Source organism: Electrophorus electricus, chromosome 21 (genome assembly GCF_013358815.1).
Source record: "Electrophorus electricus isolate fEleEle1 chromosome 21, fEleEle1.pri, whole genome shotgun sequence".
Taxonomy (NCBI): Eukaryota; Metazoa; Chordata; class Actinopteri; order Gymnotiformes; family Gymnotidae; genus Electrophorus; species Electrophorus electricus.
Window position 1 is genome coordinate 1,887,190 of NC_049555.1, and position 27,990 is coordinate 1,915,179.

Genomic DNA, 27,990 nt, shown 5'->3' on the forward strand with positions numbered 1-27,990 from the left:
CCCACCAGAGTGGGCAGTCTCACAGGAAGCGGAACACCCATGGCAGCAGTATGTCTAAAAACCCTGCCCTAGGTCATTGTTAAAGCCCTAAAACAAGTAAAGCCTTCAACATCTGCAGTCTGACCCCATTTACCAGGAAACTCAATACATCAAGTGTTGACTGGAATGTAAAAGACCTTCTTTAAACCATTATATTAGCATGGTTCATAAAACTCAATCTCCTCAAAATTCTATGAGATTTTAATAGGATGAAAGTACAAAAATGGAAACCCAGTAGTGTCATTCATAAAAATGCAATCTAAGGCTTTAAGAGTGCAGACCATGATTGTGAGACTTGGTAGGGGGAACAATTGAGAACTTTTGGCTAGAGCTCTGCGTAACTTCCTTACGTGGGTGAATCCAGAAACTTTGTGTTTGGACTGGGCAAAAGTTCCACCTCTTCCACCTCTTAGCCTGGGGGCACGCAATTACACTACAATGACCCGATGGCTGATATATCTCCTAGGAGAGAGGCGATAACCTTATTGCCTGCTCTAAATCTGTAGGACTGCACTGACCATTGATTTTACAGTCCAATTCCAGAGATGCAGAATGTCCAAATTGGGATGTTAATCCATTTCTGTTCTTTCATCCTATTAAAATCTGATGAATTTTGAGGACATTGAGGACATATTATAGTGATGCCAATTTTTCAAAAAGATTCAGTAACCTAAATGGTCTGGATTTTTAACAATTTTCATTCACTTGCATTCCTGGGGCTTTCATTTACAATAATGTGCAAAAGTCCTATTCACCCTAGAAAATTATATTTAAAAATATTTATTATGGCAATGTTCATTTGCTCCAAAAAGCGGTCGTATGATGAATTTATCCTTGCTACCTCTTTTGACTTTAGATGCTTTTTGCTGTTCTCTCTGCCCAAGTGTTTCTACACAGGTTAATTTACATTGCTTTATTGTACTAGTATTTGTTTTACATGCAGTTACCATACCATGTAGCTTATATGTTCTCGAGGTGTTTATGATTTTTGCATGGTATTGTATATAGTGAATTCAAAGGTAAAACGGTCAGTACACTTTACAGCCTCAACTTCTGAGATCCTGGGTATCACAATTTAATTTTAAAATTTATTCTACATTCATTCAAACATTATTGTCATGACTCTGCTCCAGTAGCATCGAGGTCCCCTTGGCTTTTCAACCATGGTTATAAAGACTACAATTCTGCATTTGCTTGCAATAAAGTCACTCCCCTAAGTGTTTGAGATCTGCCTCATACCTTGTATAACTGTATACCTTACAGTTATATTGTTACCTTGCTATGCAACAATCCGAATACCATGAAAAGTATAAAATTATTAGTTAAAATTATAAAGAGTAGCAAACTATAAAGCCTATAAAACCAGATAAATCAGATAGTAAACAGAGTGCTACCTTCACGTTTACCTTTATTTTGAATATGTATAAAAAGGTAAAATAGACACTTGGTCTTACTGCTATAACTACTAGATACAAGTTAGAAACACCATAACAGATATTTAATAGCTGATAATTAGTCACTGATTAATATTAGCTGCCAAATATGACTTGCATAAAAATAGATGTATATATCTACACACAAAAGTTCACCATTTCAGAAAATGAAATTTAACTACAATACTGCCTAACTCATTTATTTTCTTAGGTACCTTTTCTTTATGCAGAAAATCTTTCATGTCTGTATGCCGTATTTTAAATTCAATTCTTAAGATTCTTTCAAAGATGTAAATAAATATATCAAAATAAATTATAAGAAGCAAACAAACAAACAAATCTGGCAGTGTTATACAAGCTGGGAGCAGTTAAATCAGCTTATTTGAACTTAAGAAGGAGAGGGTCTGTAGTGCATAAGTGTAAACTGCACTTCATGGAGTGCACTTCATGGACAATGACAAGCTCCTCTGCACTGCTACTTCATGGATAAGAGAGAGAGAGATAGATAGATCGGTAGTTCGGTAGGAGGATGCTGTCACACAGCTGCTCAACCAGTAGATTTAGTAGATCTTTTTTCACAAGAGCCATCTCTCTGGCTCTTTAACCCTTCCTATTGGGGGTGTATGGGAGGGGAGGATGATGGTCAAACATAAATACATATGGGGCATCTCTTTTTAGCATTAAGTAACTCCCTCAAACATGTCAGAATACCCTGATCGTGGGCAGCTGATCGTAGTTCCCCATGGTGTGTGTGTGTGTGTGTGTGTATATATATATGGCTGCTGCTGTATAAATATCTGTACATATAGTAAGTATATGTGTATATGAGTACTGTACATATAGGACTGTACAGATACCTATTTTGTGCATATAAAATGAGTACTGTACCTAATACACCATCATAGGAGGCATACCTCACAGCTTGTCAAAGACATTTGGGAAGTTAAATGCCCTGGAACACAGTTTATCTAGACTATATACTACTATTGCAATAGCGCCTATTTGCACACATATGTAAATCTGTACACTGTGCATTTACTCTCTGTATATGGGGAATAGGGTACCTGATGGTACCTGGTATTCCATATCATTCTGTTTTTTTGTGTCTACTTTGGTGTGCTTCTTATCTATATTTTATTGTTGTGTACTATGCTACTAGTTGGTACATTTCCTTTGGATTCAATAAAGTGAGTATGTATGTATGTATGTATGTATGTATGTATGTATCTATCTATCTATCTATCTATCTATCTATCTATCTAACATTCTATCATTCTATCGTTCTATCTGTCATTCTATCTATTTATCATTACAGGTACAGACTTTTCCGTAGTGTGTGGCTGAGTGTAATGTTATAAGTTTTATCTGGATTCTTCTGGTTATGCTCGTATACGTCTCTGTTCATCTTTGTAAGAGCGTCCAATATATGAAGCCTCCTAGAAAACAAAAGTGCAGAACAATATCACTCATCAACATAATTTTTATTTTATTTTATGAAACAATGTGCACACAATAAGCAGTAAGTGAATAAACTCTTAATTTGTTTTATTTGTAATGTCTTACCTGCTGCGTGCTTGGAGCAGTGCAGTGCTTAGTGCTTGCAGGTAAAATGACTGGTGGTCCTGTCTCTCTAGTAGCCACGCCCCTGTCTTGCACATGCTCCACAGAACATCTTCCCACTCAGCAGTCCGCCTGGGAACACCTCCAATTGGCATAGCATCTGTTTCCAAATACTGGTCGTTGTGCCCTTGACCTGACTGGTTCCCTGCTACAATGTAACTCTGGGTGAAGAAGAGCTTGGGTTTGCCACGCAACAGTGGGCACTGCACTGGGCTGAACAGCTGCAACAGGCCTGTGAGCAGCAGGCCCGGGCCACAGGGGTCCGTGGCCAGCAGGTGGGTGTCTGAGCTACGACTCAACAGGCAGCAGATAAAAGCAGCAGCCCACTGGAGATCCCTTTGCTGGCTGACTGTCCTCAGCACTGAATGCATTTCTTCCACAGTCAGCATGGTGTGCAGAAACACTTGAAAACCAAGCTGTTCAAATGTGTGCTTCAGCAACACTGAAACACAGGTAAACACAGGAAGGTGAAATACTTTTAGTCATTCATTCAGTCAAAAAACCAGAAACTCAAATACTCTCCAAACTGGTTTCTAGCATTTCTGTCAACACACACACACACACACACACACACACAAACACACACACACACACACACACACACACACACACACACACACACAAACACACACACACACATCTCTAAATGTCCCCAAACCTTAATTTTTAATGCTGTTTACCATATTTATCATAAAGACAATGAGGGTAGCATCTCCAAACAGAGTGGAAAGCCCCAAACAATTAAAAGTGTATGTGTGTGTGTGTGTGTGTGTGTGTGTGTGTGTGTGTGTGTGTGTGTGTGTGTGTGTGTGTGTATGTGTGCGTGTGAGTGTTGTAGCCTACTGTGGAAAAATGCAGGGGACAGAAAATTAAAACATTTAGTAAGTCATAAATGCATACACTATATATATGATTAATCTATCTGATAATTTATTACCATAAATATATACACAAATATATATCTACACTAATACATAAAAAGTAAAATGTAAATTGTAAAATGTTTCAGTTAGTTAAAGAACTGGATTATACATTCTGTTTGTGTAACAAAGCTGCAGGCCTGAGTGCCGCAGGGCACGTGGCAGGACGCACAGACTTCCTCGTTCGTGCAGAACATTTATTGACATTCCACATTTAAGACAACGCTGGCACTCACCTATAACACACACAATGAACAAAACTATACACTTCACATTAAACGATAAACACCTACACTTTGACATGGGACAAACTAACGTTACGGCTACACAAATCTGGTTAAACACATGTTGCGACAATCACCAACAAAGGAAGCACACACGGACAGGGGTTTAAATAGACACAAGTCATTAACACTAAATCCTGTGCACATGTGTGCAATCCTGGATTAATCCCGTATTAATACATGTGTGTTTTGGACTTTTGTTAGCAATACACAACTGAGCCTACGAAACAATACTTAACCATTTAACAAGTAAAATGTAAACTACTACATACTGCTGCTAAATATCCCAGCACTACACACAACCTCACACACTCACCTCCATCACAGCCAATACAGTCGATAATCACACAGAGCCCACGGAGCTCACAGTTGATGTTATAATCATCCCCAGTGCCCTGGCATACATACAGAACCAGTTTGAGATAACACTAACATATATAACAATGCAGTCTTCATCCATTGTTTTGTTTAATCAAGTTCAAGATTATTTGCCACTGCAAAAACTAGTCTTTGCTGCATGTGTACAAAAGAACACATATGATCTAGGCTAGTTACTAATGGCTTCAAGTTGAACTTAAATTGAATAGTGCCTCACAATGCATTGCTCCACTTGAAAATAATTAGCAAAGGGCAATTTGGTCAGAAAAAACTGAAACTGTAAAACTGTGAATCCCACCTTAGGGAGTTAGGGTGTAGGGTGTTTGGGTCAGGGATAGAAACAAAAACAGAAAAAAAATGACAACAAACCTGTATGTACTGCATTCCACTTTCAGGTATTGAAGTCTTCAGGGTTTCAAATGCTGCAGAAAATCATTGTAATGGATTTAAAAAAAAAACAATTCTCTATCTACAACTATTTCTAACTATGTTTATACATGATGTTGGAAAAAATGTAAAAGTTGCAGTAATTTTAAGGTGTTCCTAAAATTATTGAAAATATGTACATTCACAATGCCTTTCATTAATATTTTTCTTGATCTTTATCAAGCAAGAAGCTCCTACTACCTTGAGCATGTCCTTGTTGTTGGCTATGATTTAGTCCAAGACTAGACTACAGTAGAAGAAACACAAAGAGACCAAAACAGGGATTAAAATTAAAGTTAAGGTAGGTTTCGAGATAAGTAAGATTTTAAGATTTCAATTAATATAACTACAGAGAGATCAACTACAGCTTTACCAATAGTCACCCACATTCTCTTTCAGAATTGAAAAATAATCTTCAATAATTGGATATCCACCAATACTCTCTCACAAAAAGAACTCAGAAATTACTGAGCATGTTCATTGGAGCATGTATGTTTACCTTTGTGCCAATCTGCTCTGGATTTTGGGAGACTTGCACATGTTGACCTATATCATAAACAAAACACCACCTTTCTTATCATATTTATCAGCACAATTTGTTAATGGAACATAATACTAAAGCCCCATGTGAAGTTTATATGCTGTTTTTAAAATCAGGCTATTTCCCAAGGCCTGCAGAAATAATAACAACTACAGAAAATCAGAAGTCAAATAACACTGAGCATCTGTGGACAGTATATGTCAAATATGTGGTGTTAAATCAGCAGTTTCTACCTCTCTGGAACTGCTGGACCCTTTTAGCCAGGTCTACTCTCCGGATGTTCGTCAAACATTCTTCAACAAGCCCAAGATTCTCACATGACACTTCATCCAACTTCTCCAGTTCCACAACAACATCAAGAAAACTCTGCCAAAGGAAAAATTCCATGGATCACCAGATAGTACAAGCTACTTGGTTCAGGGCTCTTACAGTGGCACAGTTAAAGTGTACAATGGTCTTACAATGGCACATTTAAGGTGTAGAGGGGTCTTACAGTGGGAGTAAAGGGGTCTGACAGTAGCTTGGATAGGGTGTAGAGGAGTCTGAAAGTACCTTAGTTCTGGTGTAGAGGGGTCTTACAGTATCTTGGTTAAGGTGAAGGGGAGTTGTGGAATTAATACTTAGTGGGGTCTTATAGTGGCATGGTTAGGATGTAAAGGCGTCTGACAATAGCTTGGTTATGGTGTAGAGAGGTCTGACAGTAGCTCGGTTACGATGTATAGGGGTCTGACAATAGTTCAGTTACAGTGTAGAGGGGTCTTGGAGTAGCTCGGTTAATGTGTAGTGGGTTCTTACTTTAGCTCGGTCCAGTATGCCTTTCGGCACAGTGCTTCTGATAAGGAAAATGAACGAGTTTAATTCTTCTGCATCCAGATTCTCACCTAGCTCCATCATCAGAACCCTGCACACACATGGATTGTGTTTTCACTTCTGGTGTCAGATTGGTTTTCTCCATTTATCCTTTAATGCTTGATATGGGGATTGATATGATTTGGAGGTGGCCGCCTTAGGACAACTGCCACCAAATACACTTTAACTGACATACGACTGATCTTCAAACATTGCTCTACAAGCCCAAGATTCTCGCATGATACTTTATCCAATGTCTCCAGTTCCACAACTTTATAAAGAAACACTTGGCTATTTTACAGCTAAGCAAAAGCATATTTGTACAGCAAACAAAATGCAGAACTCCCCAATCTCTTCATTACTTAGTAATATCACATATATGCATTATCATATAGCATTCAACAAAAGTATCAGGCTACAGGCGCAATAAAGGTCTTCTAAACCTTTGATATAAACACACACACACACACACACACACACACACACACACACACACACGCACAGCAGAATTAATTACCTGTATTTTGAAAGAAAACCACCATCTCTTAGCCTTTGTTCCACCTCTTGCTTACTGGTCCCTAGAACCCTCTTCAGAATGTCAAAGCGTTTCAGTTGAAACAAGAGTTCCATGAGGATGTTGGCATCAGGTTGTGACTGGCCTGTATGTGTATTTGTTGCTAATGTGAGGAGAGCTAGTGGAAAATCCTCCACACATTCCCCTGAAAGGAGGTCAGAGCACAGGTACAGCAGGGTCCTACACTCCTCTTTGCTTAGGGCATCAGCCACATTGTTGACCAGTATAGAAAACCTGTCTGCCATTGCACCATTTGGCCCTTGAGAGCTGCAGTCACACTAGTTTAGAGAAACCTCAGCCATTTTAGCCTCTGTGTGCTGTGGATGTAGCAGTATAAACAACAAGAATCCAGCCTCAATGGGAAAACCTCAGTTGCTCTTCTGGCTTTCAACACAAGCATCATCGGCTGATTACACCTGCCAAAAGAAAAAAAAAGTGAGTAACAATAACAGTGACCATCAATTTCAAATCACATTGTAAAAAGTGACCATCATCACAATGTAATTAGATTTAAACTTACCCTTTTAGCAGTAGAGTAGGGTCATAGAAATAAACTGGGTCTTACAGTAGCTTGGTTACAGTGTAGAGGGGTTTGACAGTAGCTTGGTTAAGATGAAGGGGTGTTTTGGAATTAATACTTAGTGGGGTCTTACAATGGCATGGTTAGGGTGTAAAAGTGTCTGACAATAGCTTGGTTATGGTGTAGAGAGGTCTGACAGTAGCTCAGTAGCTCTATGGGAAAACATCAGTTGCTCTTCTGGCATTCCACACAAACTTCATTGGCTGATTACACCTGCCAAAAGGATAAAAGTGAGTAACAATAACAGTGACCATCAATTTCAAATCATAGAAATAGGCTGGGTCATAGAAATTTATTTCTACTATAAAGATACAACAAGCATTTGGATTTGGAAAAATTAAGTGCTTAGAAAAATGTACCTAAATGAAAATGAATAACTACACTAAGGAAATTAGTCAGCTCATAAGAGCCTGGGCAAACACTGAACCCCCATTACCCTGTGTATAATTGTAAATGTGCTTGTATTGGTTTGGCTGGTTTAATGTAAGATTTTGACCAATATTGTCCAAATGAGTTCCAGATTTGAACTACTATTGTCACTGATGGATATTAATGATTAGCATCATTACTGGCAGCTTTCCTCTTAAATTCTTTTATATATCAAAAGTGAATACTAACACTTTCCCATAAAACAGTTTAAAGAAATTAGCATACTATGTCTTGCAAAAATATATAGTCAAAATATCTTAAAAACTATGTTTTATAACTATATTATTTTATAACTATATTATTAGATTTTTTATAACTATATTATTAATACACTGTTGTAAGGTAAAAAATCAAGATATGACATTGGCATTTTTAAAATTTGCAGCTATTTTATTAAGTTCCGATGACACAAATTATTAATGCTGTTTTAACGCTACACACAATCAGCACAACAGCTATCTGTTGTGGACTATACCATTAACACAATTCATGTTGTTCTCTCAGAATATGCAGTCAGTTAACATGTTTCTAAAATGCTTATATTTTCTGTACATACAAGCTTTTCCAACAGGTAACAGCTAAGCAATCCATTTCACAAGGGCTTTATCTGTTCTTTATGTTGCTATGTCCTACAGTAATTGTAGGCCATTGGTCATATTTTTGTTCCTCTAAAGGATGCAATGTCTTCCTCCCTCTGGGGAAGAGGAAAACCTAGTGAAGGCCAAGAGCATGACATTGTATGTATGGTCATTCCTTTTGAAAAGAACAGTGAGCAGGTCAAGGAAATCCACCAATACGTCTATGTATGGTGTCTGTGTCTCTCTACTACATCTGTTATGGCTTGTACTATAGTGAGCTTTAGACTGTGCTACTCCACATGCAATCATGTGTTAGAGTACATACAGTAGGACATACAGTTCTGTCATGGAGTCATGGAGTTATATGCTAATCAGACCCCAAACTCATTTATGTAGATTAGGCAAGGTTTAACCAGGACAAAACATGTCGGTGGGGAAGAAACGTCATCAGAAAAGGGCTAAGATTTACATGCCAGGTCAGAGAGGAACAAATATCACAATGTGTGCTACAGTCTCAAGTGCTGGTTTTGTCCTGCAGAATTGCTTGTTTTGTTTCGGACTGAATGCAAAATGCTTACAGCAACTATGTCTGTGGCATTTGTACTGTATTTGTGTAGTGTATAAATAAATAAATTCATATTTTACTTTTAAACATTTGGGACCAAAGGCCACATATGTTGGATTTTTTTTGTTTATCAGTGGCAGCAATTTCATGTCCCTGCTGTAATAACACTTTTACTGTAATGAATGCTTTTTTTGACAGTTATACAGTAAATATATTTATAGCAGACAATCAATATATTTTTTGTGAATACATAATATATAATATGTTACCAAACATGCAAACATTTGACTCTCAGGCAAAAAATGTAGTGGTTTCCAGAAAAAAGGCGCTGAACTGCAAAACATAGTGGATGTAAGAATGTCTGTTGTTGGCTGGTAGAACTGACACATGAAAAGTAATGCTGTTTCTGTTATGCTATCAACTGTTAGTCTTTTGACAGTCATTGTGCGATGACTGAGCCATCATGCTCTTTTCAGCACTTGTGGCAATCAAATGTACGGGGCTCTCCCGACACAATTCGCCTCCACATGCAGCACTGTATCCTATTGTCCCCAAATAAGAATGTGAAGGAGATGAGCAGAGCACACTCCACAATGATGCAGCTGTCCATATCGGAGGAGGCATATGCATGACATCAGCCTTGATTACAGTCAGACAATATGTGGCCAACCTCCATAAGCTGACTGGAAGCTACACATGCCAGAGAAAGACTGGCCTATAGTTGTTGTTGTTTTTTAAATAATATTTTGGATGCGTATTTTATATTTTGGATGTATACAATGCATTTGTGCTGTGGATCGAACTCAACCTGACAGGAACTCAATGAAAACTAACAATAACCCTGACCCTAACCCTGACCCTAACCCTACATTGAAGGGAGACAACACCTGCCCAGGACCCCAGTGTTATATTAGAAGAACAATCCTAATAATTATTTTACAATACTATTTGTTCTTTATATATATATATATATATATATATATATATATATATATAAATATATATATATATATATATATATATATATAAGTTGTTTAAATATATATAAAATATATATAAGTTGTTTAATTGAAAACAAATTAATAAAAATGGAAATAAACTATAACACTGTAATGTTTCCATCACACAATTTACAAATATCCCAGTCCTTAGATAACTGTTTATCTATTATTTAATAATTTAAAAGCATATTAAAGTATAACTATTGAGGTTCAGTGCTACTGCATAAAGTTGTTTTTGTTGTGAAAAATATATATAAAGACCTATGTCGGTGTTCATGTTTACATTTAAAGGTAAAGATATCTAGTTTGTGCGACCAGGTCTGTTTACACCTCAGGAGGAGAAAAAAAAGTGTTAAAGAAGGGTTAAGCAACTCTCCCGTTATTATTATACTTAAGGCCATGAATTCTGACTCTCGTGGACAATGTAGCCCACAACACGGTCAAGACAAGTCCTCATGTTCACCGAGACAACCTAGTTTTCATTTTTCTGTCATTCTCTCATCCTTCTTCCGCCGATTTACTATAGCTTGACACTAAAATACGTAATTAAACTGAAACGTCTCAAAACGAGCTAGTCTCTATGATTCCACTGGGGGGCAAAATACAGCAATAAAGTCAATGGCAAGCTAAAAATGTGACGACGTAGGCATTTCACTTTCCAATGGAAAAATGTAATGCAGTCTGTTCATCTGTTCTGTATGTGATACAAGCTCAATTTTATCTATTCTGTTTGTAATTGTCGTTATTGTTGGTCTTCCTGTTTTTCGGTTTGCATCGTTTGAATCGATGTCGCCATCAAACGGTCAAGCGGATATAATGCAGAACTACGTTGCATAATAAATAAGGACTTTTTAAAAACGGTATAGGCTTTGCAAACCGGTCAAACATGTAATCCCAGCACAGAGACCTGCTATAGGCTACTGCTTTACTCGACGAAATTTCGGCATTTACTTGCGTAAATGAAACTTCATGCATCGTAAAATGTTTGAATGCTTTCTAATAACAGTGTATGGTATTTCAATTGTCTGTTGCTTTACAGTTCAATTCATAATCCCTGAAATGGTATAATGTTAATCTAAAAACGTAGTTACTGTAAACGTTTTACCTTCAGTCCAAAACGAAACGTAGAAGGAAATAAAATGACCGGATACGCCCATCGCCCAGCAGGGAAAGTCAGGATAAAAAATATGGCTCATTCAGCGGTAGGATTTGTAGGAAGTCCATTCAAGACATTTAAGACAACTTTCGCTTATGATATTAAAGAATTGATATCGAAAATATCAGAGAGCAGGAGTAGCTGCTGCCACTAAAGGGCTGCAGCCAATCACGCAGAAGATTTGTGTTGTCAATCGCTTTATATTAACCAATCAGCTGCCGGTTTGTTAACCGTCATTACGTCATTCACGACCCATAACAAAGGTTTGTTTAATTTAGATATAGCACAACTTATAGTTAGTTGTAGTTTAGTTAGAAAATATAGTACCAAAGTAACTTATATTTGCTACGTGTTGAGTCTGTACCACTAAATGTAATTAGCAAGCGAGTCTATTTAAAGACATTGTATTCGATCAGTGCTGTACACTTTAACTTTCTTTAATCTTCACTTTAGGTAACATATTTACGCTTACTCAGTTTAAAACAGTGTTATTAATTTTGTACCACTCCTGTATAGTCAAGGTTGTAATCGTGTTTTGGGTTGAAAAATTAAGGAAAATTATTCAGGCTCAAAAGTGTGAGTTCTCCCTTTGCTATACATCAATATTACTCATCTTAGTGCCCTTCTTCCAGGTTGACAGAACATTCCTTTACTGTTTTCAGCATCCAAGCTTTATAAAAGAAGCTTAACCAGCAGATAGCAAATGCCCACATTTGCTTCTACCTTCAAGTATCTGCACCTTAAACCAGCAAGTGCCCACACACTTACCTACCCCATGTTAGCAGTGTGCTCACATGTTTGGTGGGCTCCTACCAACGAGAATAGAAGCAAGTTAATGAAAATGTTTTAACGGAAATGGTTGAGGGAAGATAGTTTGGAGAATTCAAAAAAACTTTGTGCTTTGAGTGTGAATTGTTGACAAAAGAAACCCTTCCTATTACAAGAGGTTGGGGAGAGTTGTGTAGCACACCTTGTGTGAAGGACAGGCTCTCCTGTTCTTGTTCAAACATTTCAAACATTTCAAACATTTCAAACATTTCAAACTGGAGACTTTTACAAACAGTCTTTCACACCCATGACAACAAAAGGAAAGACTGAAGAGAATGTAAGAGTTAAAAGTCATAGTCAAATTTACCCACCAAGGATACCAAAAATTGACAGTATGGCAAAGTATATCTATGAGGGAAAAAATACTGTATCTTTGACAAGTAATTTATGTAATCGCAAAGAAAAGGAATTCACCAAACATCTTACACCAGTCGAAAAATATTTCATGGAACCCATAGCCCATAGAAAGGGTTCCTTTAAGCAAGTCCATGCTCATGAGCAAAAATGACTTAGCATAACCTTACTTTCTTTGAAAACTGTTTAATGGTTTCCAGCATTAGTAATAGTGATGCACAGTTTATCCTTTTCATTTTCAGCTGTATCCACAAGTGTCCTTGTGGCACAATGTACAAGTATCAGGAGGGGATGAATTCTAGTATTCCAGGCCTGCATTTTGCTTGTATTAGAGGGTCTCACTCCAGGTATGTAGCTTAATCTTATCTATGTATCAGGTCTTTGTTTAGTGTGTTCACATATTTAGAGCTTCTGACTGTACTTGATTTTCTCTTTAAGACACACAGTGCCCTAAGCCGGTGTTTGAGGTAATGGCGCAACCATTATACTTCCCAACCACAGTAAGCTCCTTTATACGCATTTGTATTTTGCAGCCCTAACTGGGTGTAATTACTCATTTACATATGTTACATGTGGACACCACCCTCTTGTAGTGGTAATGGACTTTCACAAAAAAGGGGGCTTTAATATGCTTGGCAAATAATTCAGTATATAATGTGTTTTATTCCAAAGTATTATAAAAATGTTTTACTATACATGAATATGTACAATGAGAATAAATGGTGTACTCGTTAACAGAAATACTTCATCTATTACAATTCCAGTGGGAGATAAGGCCTGTAAACCAGTGTTTCTCGGTCCAGATCTGGGAATACCACGGCTTTGTACATTTTAGAATCTCCCCTGCTCCCAACACCTCTGATGTAACTAATTATCCAGCCCTTCCTGAAGTGAACTGGGTTATAACAAGGAAAATACCACATGCATGGCAGTGGACCAGGATTAAGAACATCGGGTGTAAGCAAAATATTGCAACATGCGCTTCATATTTTTGATGTAAAATGTTAATTGTTAAGGAAATTAGTATTTCATAATTTGCTTACCGTTCCTGCATTGGTGTTTGAGGCAGAGGCTCTGTCTCCAGTAATCTACACACTTCATGTCACTAGCAGTGATGCAACCCTGGTGGTTTGCACTCTGACCTTGGATGGCCTCCTCAACAGCTACTCTACTACTATAACATTGAATGAGGAATTTAATTTTGGAAACCAACTCTTGCTGTAAGTATAATAAAATTCTTATTATTGCGCAAAACCTTATTCCACCTCCCCTTCAGATGCCATCTGAGTGGAAACAAGAGAACAGGAGCAATTAACTAAAACTTTAAAAAAGTGCTGCAGTTTGCAGGTCTTTTTTTACATTTTAGTGCTTTCTGATACTCTGCTTTTGTAGGCAGGACAGTACATGCTGCACTAGGTTTTCGACTGAAACATACAGGATAGGTCTGTTAAAGCCAAGAACAGACAAACACAACGTCTTCCCTTTAGTTTTATTTGCTTAGCAGCATTTACACAGTTCTTCCAGAGTACTGAGAAGCTGGACAACGATAACTGGTGTGTGACATTTGTCAGACTTTTGTTAACTTTTACTGATTTTTTAAGGGGTATGTCAATCTACTGCCACCTGCAGTTTCTAAGAATACAGCAAGGATGAAAATGCTAGTATAAAAACATCTGTGCTCTCATCAGATTTACACTGTCCATGCAGTATGAGGAATAAATTAGTTGAATTATGATCATTAACCAGTGTTAGAAATTGGTGAATTAAAGTTCCCTACGTTCAGTAGTTTTGCATAGCATAATGTCAGATGTCAAAGGTCACCTCGGTAATGCCGGCTGGAAAGTGAGGCATGTTTGGAGTGCTGATGACACTCCTAATTTATGGGTTGTTCTTAGATTTTGTTCGCTGGTTTCAGAAAGTCACAAAATAAATTGAATGCAACATTTCATTCAGCAGCTAATTTACAGTGCCATAGCAAATAAGCATTTTGGCAATGGAAGGAGAGTTCTCCTTTTTTGTACCCAGCTCTGTACAGATCAAGTGTGATTGCAAATGTTAGAGCAATTGAACAAATTATACTATAATATCAATATATTTGTTGATACTGGGGGATATACACTGGCGCCAGGAGTGTTGCCTCGGCATGGATTGAAGGGGAGGGAGAGTGCAGGGGTATGTGCAGGCAGAGTTGAAAACAAGATTGCACATATGCCAGTACAGGCTGGAAATTACAGTTCCTCTGGAATTAAGGAATTAAGAAGAGGAATAGACATTATTCAGTTTAAATGGCAACATGGATGATGAGAGTTGGACAAATTTTTAAAAAAGGATTGAAAACAAATACTTATTTCACTGCACAGGTAACTAAATATAGGAAGGAATCTAACAAACTATGGAAGTCACTTACATAGCTTGGCTATAGTAAATGGATGAGAACTAAAAAGAGTAATTTCAGTTTAGTGTCTGAAAATAAGGTTAGATCAGATAAGAAAGAGATGACAGAAGTGATAAATCATTTTTCACATCAGCTGCCTGGTCAGACTGGGCTGTATTGGGAGAGTTATGTCTATGACGTTTATTACAAGGGGTTACAGAAGATGTCTTTTCTTTTAGGCACATGTGAGGAAGTTGTTCATAAACTGTTCTAAAGCATCTGGTCTTGATAATATTTCAACTAAATTTACATTTATAGCATTTAGCTGATTCTGCAATATTATTTTGCTATAAAGATACAAGTATTGTAGTACATCCATTGAGTTATCTTTGCATTTGGGCAAAACAATCAGTTTTGTTTGGTACAAGTATAATTTTTAAAAAAAATCTTTGCTCTAATGTGGTTGTTGGGACCATTATCCTGGAAGCTTATTTAGGACGTATGTTAAATAGTTGCATGTCAGGTGGGAGACAGGCCGATAGGATTTTGACTAATATTAATCAAAGGATTTCTCACCAGAATTTCAAAGTTTATAGACAGAAACAATAGAAACAGTTATAAAAAAAAACAATAAGAGCATTGGTTCAGCCTTCTTTTGATTATGCCTTATGCTCATGGTATGACAGCTCAACATAAACTAGTCAGGCTTATTTTAAATTTTATTTGATTAGATGCCAAAAGCTGGATGTGTCATAACTATTCATCTGCTGGCACTACATGCCCAGAACTGTGAGCCAAACTCAAGCAGCAGATTATAACATGCAAAATATTCAAATTATATTCATGCTAAGATTCATAAATATTTTTAGAATTTTATCTTATAGTACCCTGAAGATGTTCACAGTTGAGGCCTCACCTACAACTACAGAAATGCACGGTATCAGTAGCAATCACTTTCTATTGTTACTTCATTATATATTTGTTACATTTAAACAACAGGTTGCATGTTCTACACTTATTACATTTATGCTTTGTCCATTACATTAACAGACCAACAGCAGTTATGGTTGTTAAGGTAGTTCAGTGCTACTCAATATTTCCTTATTCAATAATGATGAGTTATGCTGAGGGAATCTAATTATCAGCAGTACAGCAACACATGTAATTGTGATATATTTCTGAATGCTCACATTAGCTTATCAAAAACTCTTGTGACTTCCTGAAACTGTGTTGTGTTTTTTCTCAGTTCTTGTCCATTGTGTGGTGAGATGGATCAAGAGGATTTTACTGAGTTACATGCCAGCACATGTGATGGAAAGGTATGTGTTGTGTTATTCACTTTGTTTATTAAATGATCTGACACTGTTGCTGCTGTCTTGTAAATCATTACAGGTGTCTGTTTATATCCTTCCACTATGTAATAAGATATAGTTCCAGATTTTAAGATAAACATACAATAAACTCAAACATGAATGCTGAACACCTATCCCAGGTCCCAACTTCTTGCGGTATGTTGATTCATATGACTAAAAACGTGTAATATGTATTAATGGTGCCACTGACATTTTTGCATATGGCCATTTATCTTGTCAAAGGGCACTTCTTGACAAAAATCTAATACAGTTCACATCTGCAAATAACTGAAGTAATTCTCCTGCTTTTTGAATTAAAATAACAATTCAAATTGAATAAGGAATGAGTTAATTATTAACTTCGCTGGCTTATTTCAGTGGACTAGACTAATCATATTTATTCCATCCTGCAGTAAAACAATAACATTAAATTGCCCAGCTCTACACTGCATTATTAGATGCTGTAATAATTTATCTAAACCAAACTTCATATTTGACACATTTCCAATGTAAGTAATAAGGACACAATCCACTGTCCTCCAGATTTGCTAAAATGCATTCCAAAATTGATCTGAAGCTGAAATGAGGTATCAGTATTCAGAGCCAAACAAATCCAGAGCCATACAAATCCAGGAATAGCTGTCTTCTAGTTTTACTCTTTTAGTTCACATTTATTTGTTCACTGACAGCAGTTTCTTAATTAACTACTTCGGCTATTAAAGAGAAGGAAAATGTTTTAGCAAAATTGTACCAATTTTAAATGTTTCTCAGTTCAGACCTCATATCAGCTTCAGCTGATCTTTACAATGCATTTTGCACAGGACTGTTTGTTGTTCCCCATCAGTTAATAGAATGTATTAGAATAGAATCTAGGGGCAGTGGTGGCTCAGTGGTTAAGGTACTCTAATTTTAATCAGGTTCAGTTCAAGTCCCACCACTGCAAGTTACCCCTGTGAAAGGCCTTTAACCCTCAAATGCTCAAGTTGTATTCAGTCATAATTGTAAGTTGCTTTGGATAAAAGCATCAGTAACATGCTGTAAATGATGAGTCTTTTCATAGCCACCATGGAAAGAAAGTCTGACTGTTGGATTCACTAGCTTTTTCAAGGTACATATGGGCATGGGACAATTTGAAAAGATGTGTGGGGAATAAATTTTAATAGTAAACCTTTTTCCCCGGAGACAGCTGCAAGAATTTGCTCATTTGTGGAACTGCCACAGAATTTTCTCCAGCAGGAATGCACTTTCTTCATATGGATGATCACTAACTACAGACTACCTCACATAGAGTTCCATCAATAAATACAAGCCTGTAGAGATTAACGTCTGCCAAAATGCCCACATCATTGCAGTGAGACTGTTATTGACATTTGTTGCCTAGCAATGTGAGAACAATCTACATCCACCACCAGAGAAAGCAGAGAAAGACTGCGCCAGAGAAAGCAATTGATCTTTGCCTTTTTGATGATTCTAGATCCATACTCAGAATACCGTGACTGCCAGAAGAATATTTCATAAAATGGTCAAATGATCCTCCTGCTTCAGGTTCTGATTGAGTTGTTGGCTTTATTGTGTGCTTTCCTTTGTGAATAACAAACTTCCCAAAATCTTACCAAAGACCAAAAAAGTTAAAATGAACAATACATTAAGATGTTTATGGTTCTTATTTTGAGAGTTTAACAGTGCTGTATGCTTTATTGTGTTCCCAGAGACGGTAGAGAACAGCAGAGAACAGTTGGCTTTCAGATCTACCAGGCTGAACAACACACTAGCCAGAAGTTATAACTTTTAAATTGTCCAGCATTGTTTTGAAATGTCATAATTACTATAGCACTGTTCATTTTTATCTGATGATGTCTTAAATGTGTCTAAATAATTCCAGCCTGCAGTTTCTTGAATTAATGGCTATGTAATTAACAACTTATAGGCCTTAATATGTTTTCATTTAATCAGTACACTTTACCTGAATTATAAAAATACCATCTGGTAGCAACAGTGCCCACTGGAGTTCAAACACTGTGTTATTAACTGAATCCATATTGATTACAAATTTTGGTAACTAACAACGAAAAATCCAGTCACATTGGAGTAATGAACACATTTATTAAATGGCACTTTGGACAACCAGCATTATAGGAGTACAAAGTACAGTAAATTACTTTGTACAGTCAGTTTTACAGACATTTTGAGTATTACTGGCAAATATTGGTGGTTATGTTAGCGGGTTATCAACTCGTGTTGGATATGTTCTTCGTTGTGATTAAGAGTTACAAGTGTTAATGTCAAGGCTGCTGTTGTTATAGCCTACAAGATCAGGCTGCAAGATTAGGAATGGTATGAGTATTACTGGCAAGACTTTGCTTGCCCTAGTCATATCTTTCTTCTTTCTTACTGCTTTTCTCTTGGTACCCACATGTCCATTCACTCCTGTCCAGTATGGACAGATAAGGACAGGCATGCCTGTACATGTACGTTAGGTGGTCACTCTCTAGACACACTAGGTAAGGGGTGGATACCACCCACAGTTTTTTTGGACAGGAGAGTCATGGATGATTAAGCAGGGTAGGCATGTTTTTGTTCTTTTTATTGCTTTTCCACTGTCCAAAGTCCACCCAATCCCTTTGTACCTCTTCTGTGTGTGTGTGTCATGTAGGCTACATTAAACAGCCAAAATAGCCTATTGTGTGTTCTGAGTCTTGGTCTCCTGCACACATGCTATGCTGCGTCTCCCTGTCGGCTAGACAATGGCCACAGGTGAGACTGTAATACTTAGTGTTGAAATTCCCACTTGGTATCATCTGTAGAGTAACTGCCAAGTGTTATATTTGTCCATATTAGTCCATTTACAACCCTGTTTCCTAAAAAGATTGGACGCTTTGTAAAATGTAAATAAAAACAATGCAGTGGTGTGCAAAACATTCAAACCTTATATTTTAATTGAAACTAGTATGTAGACAATCTGCCAATTGTTGAATCATTGTACACATTTTGTTGAACATTTCAAATGAAAATTTTTACATATATGATTCAAAGAAGTTGGGATAGGGGCCACAAAAGACTTGAAAAGATGTAAAATGCTGAAATTCAAACACATGTTCACAATTAATAGGTTAATTGGCAACAGGCCAGTAACATGATTGTGTATAAATCAAAGCCAAAAACCAGTATTGGGTGGCGGTGGTCGGTGTTGGGTGGCCGTGGTTGGTATTGGGTGGCTGTGATCAGTGCTGGATGACTGTGGTCTGTACTTGATGGCCCTCAGATGGCACTGCATTAAAACGGCTCCGATTCTGTAGTAGAAATGACTGCATGGGCTCAGAACACTTCCTAAAACCATTGTGAAAACAATTCATCACTGCAATGACAAATGCAAGTTACAGTTTAAGTGAATTGCTAAAACACACTTCCTGAAATTTCCTCTCTTTTTCTCAAAACAGTAAACACAAGCCCCTAAATTCAAGCTACACTCTCAAAACCTTTGATGTGACTTGCACTGCACTCTTGACATAGAAGGAGAAAATCATCTTTATTTACCATAGACCACGTACACATTTCTGCACTTATCAAAACTTCTAAAGAAGAAAATATGCAACAAAAAAGCTCTATGTTTACAGTAAGCAATGTGTCAATCATTCATTCTGCCTCAGCAACGTGCCTGTGGGTGGGGTCAGGCCACAGGACTTCATCTACTTCACAGACAATCCTCTCCATCGCTAAGCAACGAGGAAAGAATCCTTCAGCATGCCAAAACCAGCCTTGAATAAATTCCACTCCTGTATTGTTACATGCTGCATCCATTGGCTGGAATAGATTTTATGGTCATACACCTTCCACCACCATGCTGCGATGGTGAGAGGCGCACATTTATAAAACATGGGTCATTTGTAAATCATTCACGATGAAAGCTCACATTGTCTCAGATTACAACCTACGCAGGATGTTCTGCCTGCTCATGACTGTAGATTATCGATGATGTTATGAGATGGTCAGTATTGTATAGCCCTAAAGGCACATGGTGGTGGAGAAAGCCATAGTTGCTTATAGTTGCTGTCACATTGCTACCTTGCTGCCCAGGCACCTCTACAATGGTACATTTACCAATGATGTTATGACCTCTCCTTCTCCTCTTCATGTAGACCAATTCAAACATTCTCTTTACACAGGGAAAATGGACAACTGTAAGACTAGTTTTGTAAATTATATAGCATGCCAGGCTTCATGTCTCTGTATACATGTGCTGCGTTACATACAACACAGTAAAAATGTGTGTGGTAGTGCTGTAGATTCACATTGTTTTCAACAACTCATTGTTGTGTCTCATGCAATCGAATCGTATTATTTTGAAGGACCATATCAACAATGTTCCTGTTGTGAGAATGTGTCCTTCCACTCCCAAAAACCTTCCATTCGACAAAAAGTTTTTTTCTTTAGAAGTGTGCATACCGTAATACTTTTCACTTTCTAGAGTTTTGGTGGAGTGATTTACTGAGACATCTTACTGAATGCTGTAATGAAACCTTCAGGGACCAAAGATTACAGGAATTTTATCTCTTTTCTTCTCTGAATGTCCTGACTATGGAGGTCCTTGAGAACCTACTTACGTAAATTAGGTTGCTCATTCCATGAAGCAGAACATGGTCTATGATTGTTGCTCTGATTTCTTCTTTGTCGTTGTCTACATCCTTCTTCTCTTCCTCCTCATCCACCACTGGGTTTACTGTGTATGCTGTTTACTGATACTGGGTTCAGCACATCACTGACTGGACACGCGCTCAATTTTGAGCGGTGGTGTGTTCACAATTACAAAAATGTGTTGATTGTGTTGTGGCCCAGGTCAAAGTACACTGCTAAATTGCGTTTTGTGAAGGAGAATGTGTTTAAAGTTTTGCAAAATGGATTATTCAGACTAGCAAATTGGTCTCTAACCACATGCAGTGTTTAAAGTTTTGCCAACTTTGTGGCTGATTCAATAAAGTTGTTTTGACAGTTGACATTTTTGTTTAGAAAGTGGGTTTAAGGGTTTAAGTGTTTTAGCGATTCAGACAAACTGTAAAACTTTACCATGCAAAGAAGAAAACAGATATTAAAGAAATGGCAGATGGCACATGGCCTATGTGCTTTGGTTTTACCCCATCTTGGTTTAATATATTTTCTGTATTTTCTGATGTTCTTGGTTCATTCATACCTCCTGACGCTCCTTTAGCCGCTTATATTTATATATTTTCTGAATTGTCGGTAGATGGAATACAGAGAGGTCTAGTTCTGACACCGTTGAATTGTCGGTACATGGAATATAGATAGGCCTACTTCTGACACTTTTCATTGAATTTAGTTTTTTAAACCTTATATAAAAACTTACATACAAATTTAAATTGTGGCGTACAAATGTAATTTTGTCAAATTCAAACTTGACACAGAAATTCAAAAATGTAAAATTTTCATTAAATAAAAGTACAAAATTCAGATTCAAATTGTGGCTGTACAATTTTCATTCCATACTACTGCCAGCCACAAAAAACCAAAAAACCAAAAAAAGTTTTGCCAGATTTCCATACAATACATATTTTCCACTCAAGTGTCAACAGTATGACATCTAACTTGGATAAAGCCACATCTCGTATGTAAGGAAGGCTGTGATGGCATGATATCTTGGTGCTGAGAAAGTGATTTGGCCCCTAGAGGCTTGATAATTTGTGCATTAGTGACTGTTAGTGTGACACTTAACAGCAAATAGTAAAAATAAAGCCCCTTGCATATGTAGTTCTAGCTATGTGTATTACACAGTGGAGGCACAGAGATGTTCATTCCAGAGATGTTCATGAGTCACTTTGTATGAGTCTGAATCAAGTCTTGAGTCTCTGGATAAGAGTCGGAGTCAAGTCTCAAGTCCCCTATACTATAAATAATGAGACTACACAAATTTTTGTACCCATGTTGAAATTAGCTTGAGCGCTGCAAAATAAAAATACTTAAACTTAATAATGAATGTGAACATCTCAGGACTGACAGGCCAGACAATTGTGTGAGATTTGATTATAAAAAAGAAGTTTTAATCAAATGATCAGTTAGATCATTGGTTTTTCTCCACACTTAAATTTCACAAGTCTTAAGTCATGAGTCAGTTAAGCAAAAGTCGTGTCGTGAGTCTTTCAAAATGCATCAGATTTGAGCCGATGTTTTAATCCTGGACAAAGTGGAACAACTCATTAGCTGGATTAATAATGCTATAAATAATTTCCACATGGCAAACTAGAAGGCTAAAAATGTTTATCCAAGTTCCTACTAAACATTTTTGGATGTTGCTAAAAACATTCAACACATAGTTGACATTAGAAAAACTTATTCTCTGAAGTAATCAGTCTGTTTAAGTACATTCTACGATTAATGATAATAATAATCTTTTTTTTTATAAGCAACAAGGTATTTATAGTTATCTTCAGCACCAATTTATTATGTAATGAGAGCCACTTATTGTGTGTACTATTATCTTATACAGTACTTACTATTTTCCTCTTTGAATGTCTTGCACATGCACCTTTCTAAAACCAGGAGTCAGTCGGTCAGTCAGTCAGTGAGCAAAAGCACCTCTTTTAGGCATTCAAGCAAATAGAGAACAAAAGAATAAGGTAAAAATGAATGATATAATAAATATGTAAAATGTTTATGTTGCCATTTAAAATAACTCATAGCACCATAAGAGATAATGTACTACCACCACCACCACCACCACACAGCAGCATTACAATTGGGAGAGAGTCATGGAACCTCATCAGACAGAGGAGGTCTGCTCCTGCTCCTCTGCCCGTCTCCTCTGCAGTGGCCCGGACAGAGTGTCAGAATCGAGCAGCTCCACCACGCTGTAGGGGGCGCAGTCCTCCAGGCCCAGTTTGCCACAGGCCCAGCCGCATGCGCCTTTCTCCAGGTCGGCCATGGCCTGCCACCACTCGCCGATGCTCCAGGAAAGCTGGGCGGCAGCAGCGTATGCCCCCACGCAGGCGCACAGCGCCGTCATCAGCACTGGGTAGCTCAGCACCAGCAGCGGACACACCACGATCTTGTGCAAGAACGTGCGCTCCTCGTTGTAGACGAGGAAGATGTTGTACCAGGTAAGGGTGCCGTAGTAGAAGGAGATAACGAAGGACAGCAGGAAGACGACAGGGAAGCAAGAGAGGCTCCAGAGGAGCACATGCGGGCCCTGCCCAGCCCCCACGGAGCACGCCTCCCACCTGAAAGACGAGCCCGCCTCACACTCGGCATCCAGACGCTCCTTGGAGCGCGCCATGTCTCTGAGCTCACGGTCTGTCAGCGCCAGGCGGATGTCCACCAGCTGGCCCTTCCTCTTTCCACGGGTGATTGTTCCCGTGAGCGTCACGAAACGGCTGTCTGCAGGACCATCCCAATCAGCTGTGGAGAACACCAACAGCAAGACATGCCCAACAGCATCCATTTAACACAGACAAATATGCAAATATACAGACCAATATACAGGTATGAATGACAGAGGCAGTGAACTGTACTTACGTTGAACACTGTTTTTAAAACTTTTAATTAAAGAATAATTTAGATTTTTCACAACTTGGACATGACTGTTAGAAATACAGAAGCTGGATAAAACATTAAGCTTTAATTTTAACTAAGCATGCAAACTTTATTACAAGTCAGTTCATGAAATGTCTGCTCTGCTAGATCTGCTATAAGTGATATTATTGTGAAAAGAAAGTATCAAGGAGCAACATGGGTTACTCCACAAAGTTTGGTGTGAAGGAACTCCAGCAGTAGACCATGCAAACTCACGAGTCTGCTGTTTGCAGAAGCGAGTAGTGGGTAGGAAAGGACTGTTCTTTGTTACAGCACTCACCACAGAGTCCCAAACACCTTTGGAAGCAACATCAGCAAAAGCACTGTGCACTCAGAGCTTCATGAAAAGGAAGAAACTATGGCCAAGAAGCTGCACACAAGCTTAAGATCATAATGCCAAGGGTGGGCTGGAGTGGTGTAAAGCACACTACCACTGGACTCTGGAGCAGTGGAAACATATTCTCTGAAGTGATGACTCATCCTTCACTCTTTGGCAGTCTGATGGATGTACCTAGGCTTGGCGGATGCCAGGAGAATGCTACCTATCGACACGCACAATACCATCAGTGAGGTTTGGTGCTGAAGGGATAATGATCTGGTTCAGTTGTTCAAGGTTTAGACCCCTTAACTCCAGAGAAGGGTAATATTAGGTAATATTAACGCTACAGCATACAAAGACATTTTAGACAATTGTATGCTTCCAACTTTGTGACAACAGTTTGGGGAAAGCACTTTCCTGTTCCAGCATGATTGTGACCTTGTGCACAAAACAAGATTCATAAAGGCATGGTTAGATGAGTATGGTGTCGAGTAACTTCAGTGTGTTGCACAAAGCCCTGACTTCAGCTCCTCTGAAGAACCCTGAGAACCTTTTGAATGTCGACTGAGAACCCGGCCTTCTCATCCAACATCAGTGTCTCACCTCACAATAATCACATCGATCACATGACTTAATGCTAATGGGTATATGTATTGATTTAGTCAAGAGTACTCTTTTTAAAACTTAATGAAAAAAAAGCAAAATGCAGTCATAAAAAGGCTGAATGCTGTAAACACTAACATCACTGATAACAAAATGGTCACAAAAATTAAAAACAACACCTACTTTTTACTTTTGACATATCTTTATTTTACTAAAGGGCCATGTAACTTTATAACTTTGATACACTTTGATATTTGTATGCAAAAGTACTTAAATATGTTAAACCAGAAGTGGACTTTTAGATGCTGACATTTACTTTAACATCAGTGCAGAGTTTGTGCCGCGGTTAAATCCTCCAAACCAGTTCAGCCCCACACTAGTGCAAGGGGCACTTATTAAGTAACACCAGTGATAAAATGTGACTATTTATGAAAATGAACTTATTGAGTCATTTGCTACAACTGTCATATAAATTGTGGGATCCAGAACGTAAGAGTTTGCGTCACCTTCCTCTGGTGGAGTGCTGAGGGCGCCATCGTTCACTGAACTCCCCTCACATGCAGACTCTGCCTCAGAGCGGTAGATGATCTCCTTTTTCTTTCTCTTCTTTCTCCTTGTGCTGGATCCCCCTTCCTCCTCTGATCCACGCAGCGATGTGACTGGGGACTGTGCCCCAGAAACACCCTCTTGTTCTGGATGCGCCTCCTCCATCATACTAGACCCTGGGCAACATAAGGAGTCTGTATTAGGGTAAGAGTGAGGTGTCTGCATTACAGCAGGGTAAGAGTGAGGAGGAGTCTGCATTAGAGCAGCGTAAGAGTGAGGAGTCTGTATTAGAGCAGGGTAAGAGTGAGGAGTCTGTATTAGAGCAGGTTAAGAGTGAGGAGTCTGTATTAGAGCAGGGTAAGAGTGAGGAGTCTGTATTAGAGCAGGGTAAGAGTGAGGAGGAGTCTGTATTAGAGCAGCGTAAGAGTGAGGAGTCTGTATTAGAGCAGGGTAAGAGTGAAGAGTCTGTATTAGAGCAGAGTAAGAGTGAGGAGTCTGTATTAGAACAGGGTAAGAGTGAGGAGTCTGTATTAGAGCAGGGTAACAGTGAGGAGTCTGTATTAGAGCAGGATAAGAGTGAGGAGTCTGTATTAGAGCAGCGTAAGAGTGAGGAGTCTGTATTAGAGCAGGATAAGAGTGAGGAGTCTGTATTAGAGCAGGTTAAGAGTGAGGAGGAGTCTGTATTAGACAAAGTGATGAAATTTCAGTTTAGAAAGGCAAGGGACGAGGAGGGTTACCTACAAATAATTTGACCATTCAGAAAGGTAGAAAGGTAGTCTGTAACAATACAGTGCTTATTGTGCCACTTCTTTTTGTATAAAATCGTAACAATTTTAGCTCATAACTGTAATTCTTTAAATATGTTATTAACATTGAAACCAGTCTCATTAGCAAGTGTATCCTGCATAATATTACAATAGTGCTTTACTATTGTTTTATAAAAGGTTATTTTAAAATGTAACTAGGTAAGTATGTAGTGCTTCTTATTTATCCAAATCTCACTGCTTCCTTCTCACATTTGCTCTCTTCAAGTTGGATTTTACTATGTGCCTTATAGGTCAAATATCGCAAGACTGATTGTTTTGTTTAGAGGTAATTGTTCATATTGATTTTCAAAGCGGTCTTAAACCATCGCAGTTTATGCGAATATTGCACTGGAAATACACATTGGACACCCATGTTTTGTAATAGGGCCTAGTTTTTGGCTTAACATGGTAACAGAATTAAAAATAGTCTACATGTAAGAGGAAATGTTCTGTAGGTATTTTTAGCTAAGACCTTAAAGTGTGTACACTTTATGTGTACACTTTAAGCCTGTATTGTCTTTAAAATGTAACACTGTCCTGACTAGGCTAAGCTGTAAATGTTCTGGCGACACACCTCCATATCTCACCTTATTTGCTGTTATAGTGCCAAATTCAAGCATCCGAGTTTGATTTAACGTTATGGCAGGGGCCCCACCCAGGATGTTTGGCCCTATGAAAAGACATCACATTGGGCCCATCACAGCTTGCCCCCCCCCCAATCCTGTGTAATACATGTAAAACATTTTCTTTTCTCTGATAAATGATTTTACATATTTTGTAAATATTCACATGGCTCAACATGGTAACTGGCAAGAAGCAAAAGGTGTTTATTAAAATACTTTGCCATACATGGCAAGGTTCACTAATGCCATTTAAGAAGGAAAAATATTGGCTGGTTCAAATTTTTTATTATTATTATTTTTTATGTTGTAAAATTCCTAGTAAATGCAGCATCCTTGGAATACCTTAAGACACGGAACCGTCATCCGTAACAAAACAAAATGTGTGTGCATCCACAGCAACAAATTACCTGAAGAGTGCTCCTCTTCAAACAAGCCTATATAGGCTAGCTTGAATCATCAGAACTACTGAGACAGATACAACCTTTGATATTTCTCAAAAAGACATCACGAAAACACAAATAAATCCAAAGGTTTGCCTTGAGAATGTACAAAGTGAATGGATCCCCACACCCACAGCCTGCGCCTATTGACGCACACACGGCTCCAGTGCTCCACCCGCTACATGTTAATACTACCGAGGCAATGGCTTGGATTTTTGCATGTCGATTATACTGGCTGCCGCCTTGTCTGAATAATAAAGTAAATGTATCACATACCTCAATCTAAAAAGGTGGAGAAAATGAAGCAAATTTCGCCTGTGACGAGATTAAAGAGCTGCCACACCTTTTTAGTACGAATCGGTCCTCACGTGGTTAAGCGCACATCACATCGCTATTATAACAATAATCAGTGATTATGTCTGTATCTATTACATTCAAACGCAGGGTTATGCTTATTTTTTAAAGCCAGGGCAAACCTTGCCGACTTACCTGTATTCAGAGGATGAACAGGCACGCAATTTACAACGAAATGTGTGAATGACCTTTTATTTCCGCCAAGAAAACGCACATAACCGCTGCTGTGCTGTTTTGGCAATCTTCCCCCAAAATGTACCTTAGCCTTGAGCTAAACTGTAATAAACATGCCTATTTTGTACGGTTCTCGATATACTGGCACCCTTCTGAACTGCGTTCTCCATCAATAGGAAATGCTCACCATCCTCCTCACGGGCGAACTATGGCGCTGTTCTCTGCCCGGCAACCGGTAGCTTGTTCATTTATTTATTTTTATTTTT

The 27,990-nt window shown here is 38.2% G+C and overlaps 2 protein-coding genes and 1 long non-coding RNA gene across 5 annotated transcripts; 1 reads left to right on the plus strand and 2 right to left on the minus strand.

Moving 5' to 3' along the window:
* Nucleotides 1–1,430: 1,430 nt before the first annotated feature.
* cflara (CASP8 and FADD-like apoptosis regulator a) lies at nucleotides 1,431–11,528 on the minus strand. Its single transcript, XM_027010496.2, has 11 exons — nucleotides 11,323–11,528; nucleotides 7,585–7,857; nucleotides 7,008–7,480; nucleotides 6,437–6,542; nucleotides 5,875–6,007; nucleotides 5,600–5,646; nucleotides 5,302–5,347; nucleotides 5,044–5,096; nucleotides 4,613–4,691; nucleotides 3,036–3,534; nucleotides 1,431–2,908 (listed from the first exon to the last, which is right to left on the minus strand). The coding sequence occupies exons 3-11, from the start codon at nucleotides 7,307–7,309 to the stop codon at nucleotides 2,782–2,784; spliced, it is 1,392 nt and encodes a 463-aa protein (XP_026866297.1). The 5' UTR covers nucleotides 7,310–7,480; nucleotides 7,585–7,857; nucleotides 11,323–11,528; the 3' UTR covers nucleotides 1,431–2,781.
* Nucleotides 11,529–15,798: 4,270 nt separating this feature from the next.
* Nucleotides 15,799–18,916, plus strand: LOC113577709. Its single transcript, XR_003410667.2, has 3 exons — nucleotides 15,799–15,866; nucleotides 16,176–16,248; nucleotides 17,991–18,916. It is a non-coding gene; the product is annotated as an uncharacterized LOC113577709 (long non-coding RNA).
* Nucleotides 18,917–19,212: 296 nt separating this feature from the next.
* Nucleotides 19,213–27,953, minus strand: tmem169a (transmembrane protein 169a). 3 transcript variants are annotated; one of them, XM_035520706.1, is made up of 4 exons: nucleotides 27,686–27,935; nucleotides 26,721–26,803; nucleotides 25,288–25,503; nucleotides 19,213–23,685 (listed from the first exon to the last, which is right to left on the minus strand). In XM_035520706.1, the coding sequence occupies exons 3-4, from the start codon at nucleotides 25,493–25,495 to the stop codon at nucleotides 23,051–23,053; spliced, it is 843 nt and encodes a 280-aa protein (XP_035376599.1). In that variant the 5' UTR covers nucleotides 25,496–25,503; nucleotides 26,721–26,803; nucleotides 27,686–27,935; the 3' UTR covers nucleotides 19,213–23,050. The 3 variants fall into 3 exon arrangements, with proteins under 3 accessions (XP_035376599.1, XP_035376600.1, XP_026866266.2); XM_035520707.1 differs by lacking the exon at nucleotides 26,721–26,803 and having other exon boundaries at nucleotides 27,912–27,953; XM_027010465.2 differs by lacking the exon at nucleotides 26,721–26,803.
* Between the last annotated feature and the right edge of the window lie 37 nt (nucleotides 27,954–27,990).